The following is a 2,017-nucleotide window of genomic DNA, read 5'->3' on the forward strand; positions in this document are numbered from 1 at the left end:
ATGATATTTATCAGTCTGGGGTTTAAAATTCAAAACTTATGCGAAACTGAGATCGTACCTATATGAAACCTATATCGTAGCCAACCGTACTTGGAAGGTAGACTGCTACATTGCTCCGCGAACACAAACTCAAACGTAAACATCACCCTCATTTACAATTACCCATTATCACAGGTACTGTACGATTTGTGCGTTGGTAGTAACGGCACCTGTAGGTGTATGACAATCAGTCAGCCGTTAGCCAGAACTAGGCTACATCACAGATCAGTCACGGTTGATGTTTGTTTGTTGTTTGTTCGTTTGTTTGCTTTTTGAATGAAAACTGTGCACACATGAATATACATGATTATTACTATTATCATGGCGGGCTGATGTCACAGTCTGTGGAACAGCATGCAGACAGGGTGAACCTGTCATCAAGTAAAAAGTAGTGCAGTGTTAATTATGATAATGAACATAATAATTATTATAATAATAACAATAATCATCATCATCATCATCATAATCAGACGAAGAAGAACGATGATGATGATGATGATGATGATGACGAATTTCATATCATTTGTTATTTCCATGCGTGATGATGATAATGATGATGATAATGACGATGATGATGTGTGATCATCATCATTATCATTGTTGTTGTTGTCCTCCTCCTCCTCCTTCTTTTTCTTCTTTTTTTTCTTCATCTTATCATTATTGTTATTGTTATCATTATTATCATTGTCATCATCATCATCATCGTTGTTGTTGTTATTGTTGTGGAATGTATGAACTCTTCTTCTTCAGTCTTCCTCATAAGCGACCACAATCATCATTTTGATTATAACAGTCTTCTGCAGAGGTAGACCATGCACAACTGTGATGAGAAAAGAGTCTCTTTTGAGAATTGTCTGTGTACCATTAGATTTGAGATGGTCATTATTTTTTATATTTTGAGGTCAGTGGTTTTTCCACGGTTCTAAATTTATCCCGATCAGTTTTCGGAATCTGCTTCGGTTGAGTGATTATTCTCAAAAGTTAAAGTCTGTCAGATCTGTAACAACCACAACGAGAAGGAGAAGAAGAATGTTAATGGTGATAATGATGATTACGATGATGGTGATGATGATGATAATGATGATGATGATGATAATGGAGATGATCGAAGGGGAGGGTCATGTGTCACGCGTATCACCGCCCACCCAAGGGACTCTACTCTTGATTATCCATAATCGTCTGCTACACTTTCATTCATGTTTCCTAGGAAAAGTTGACTCCTAAAGGAAAAGTATATTTTGTTGTGGTATTTGATCATGGAGAAAACAAAATAAGTCTTCCATTCTGGATATAGAACTATGATAGCAGCAGCGAATGAAGAAATTATCGAAAAGTTAGTTTTCAATTGTTCACCTTCCGGATCAGTCACGTGACAGTCAGTCCTCAAACATGGCCCATGGGGAAGCATTGTTTGGGATGAGAGGTACACTAAAGTGAGCGGATGACATCTTCAGCAGCTGTCGAGCTGAGATCTTTATCTGCGTCTCCCTTCGCCTTTCTAGCTGTTTTGCGATCTGGAATCGACGGGACTCAAACAACATGGGCTCCAGAATACGGTAAATCAAGAGTGAAAGTACGTTTCGCATGAAGTGATCTGTTGACTGAAGACGAACCTTCCAAACTCTTGCATGAGCATCGTGCACAAGGATGCAATTACAATGTACTGGTGGATCAAACGGAAATTTACTCGGAACAGCAAAGTAACAACAATGTCCGGTTGTCTGTCTTTCAGACATATGAATATTTTTTTCTGATATTTAACTTGCGCACGGCCGCAGGCTAATCCGTGGAGTTCAACATTGGCATAAGTCGGTGATGCGTCATTTCACGGAAAGAATGTCTTTCTGCGTTTGTTTTGATTGCAGGATGATGGTTCAGTTAAAACAAACAGCATTTGTTTAGAGAGATCTTTGTCATTTTAGATTTTCCAAGTTCTGCCTCAGTCCAGTGTGCCTGTGTGTGCATTAGTGGTTATTTG

General features: G+C 38.7%; 1 protein-coding gene across 2 annotated transcripts in view; it reads left to right on the forward strand.

The window, feature by feature from the left end:
• The first annotated feature begins 1,330 nt into the window (after window positions 1-1,330).
• LOC143275989 (uncharacterized) overlaps window positions 1,331-2,017 on the forward strand; it is a 50,582-nt gene continuing 49,895 nt past the window's right edge. Inside the window, exon 1 of one of the 2 annotated variants that reach the window (XM_076580354.1) lies at window positions 1,331-1,595. In XM_076580354.1, the coding sequence (XP_076436469.1) occupies window positions 1,579-1,595 (17 nt within the window). In that variant the 5' untranslated portion in view covers window positions 1,331-1,578. The remainder of the gene's footprint in view (window positions 1,596-2,017) is intronic. The other variant, XM_076580353.1, reaches the window with a different exon arrangement.

The sequence above is a fragment of the Babylonia areolata genome, chromosome 31 (genome assembly GCF_041734735.1).
Source record: "Babylonia areolata isolate BAREFJ2019XMU chromosome 31, ASM4173473v1, whole genome shotgun sequence".
NCBI classification, from domain to species: Eukaryota; Metazoa; Mollusca; class Gastropoda; order Neogastropoda; family Buccinidae; genus Babylonia; species Babylonia areolata.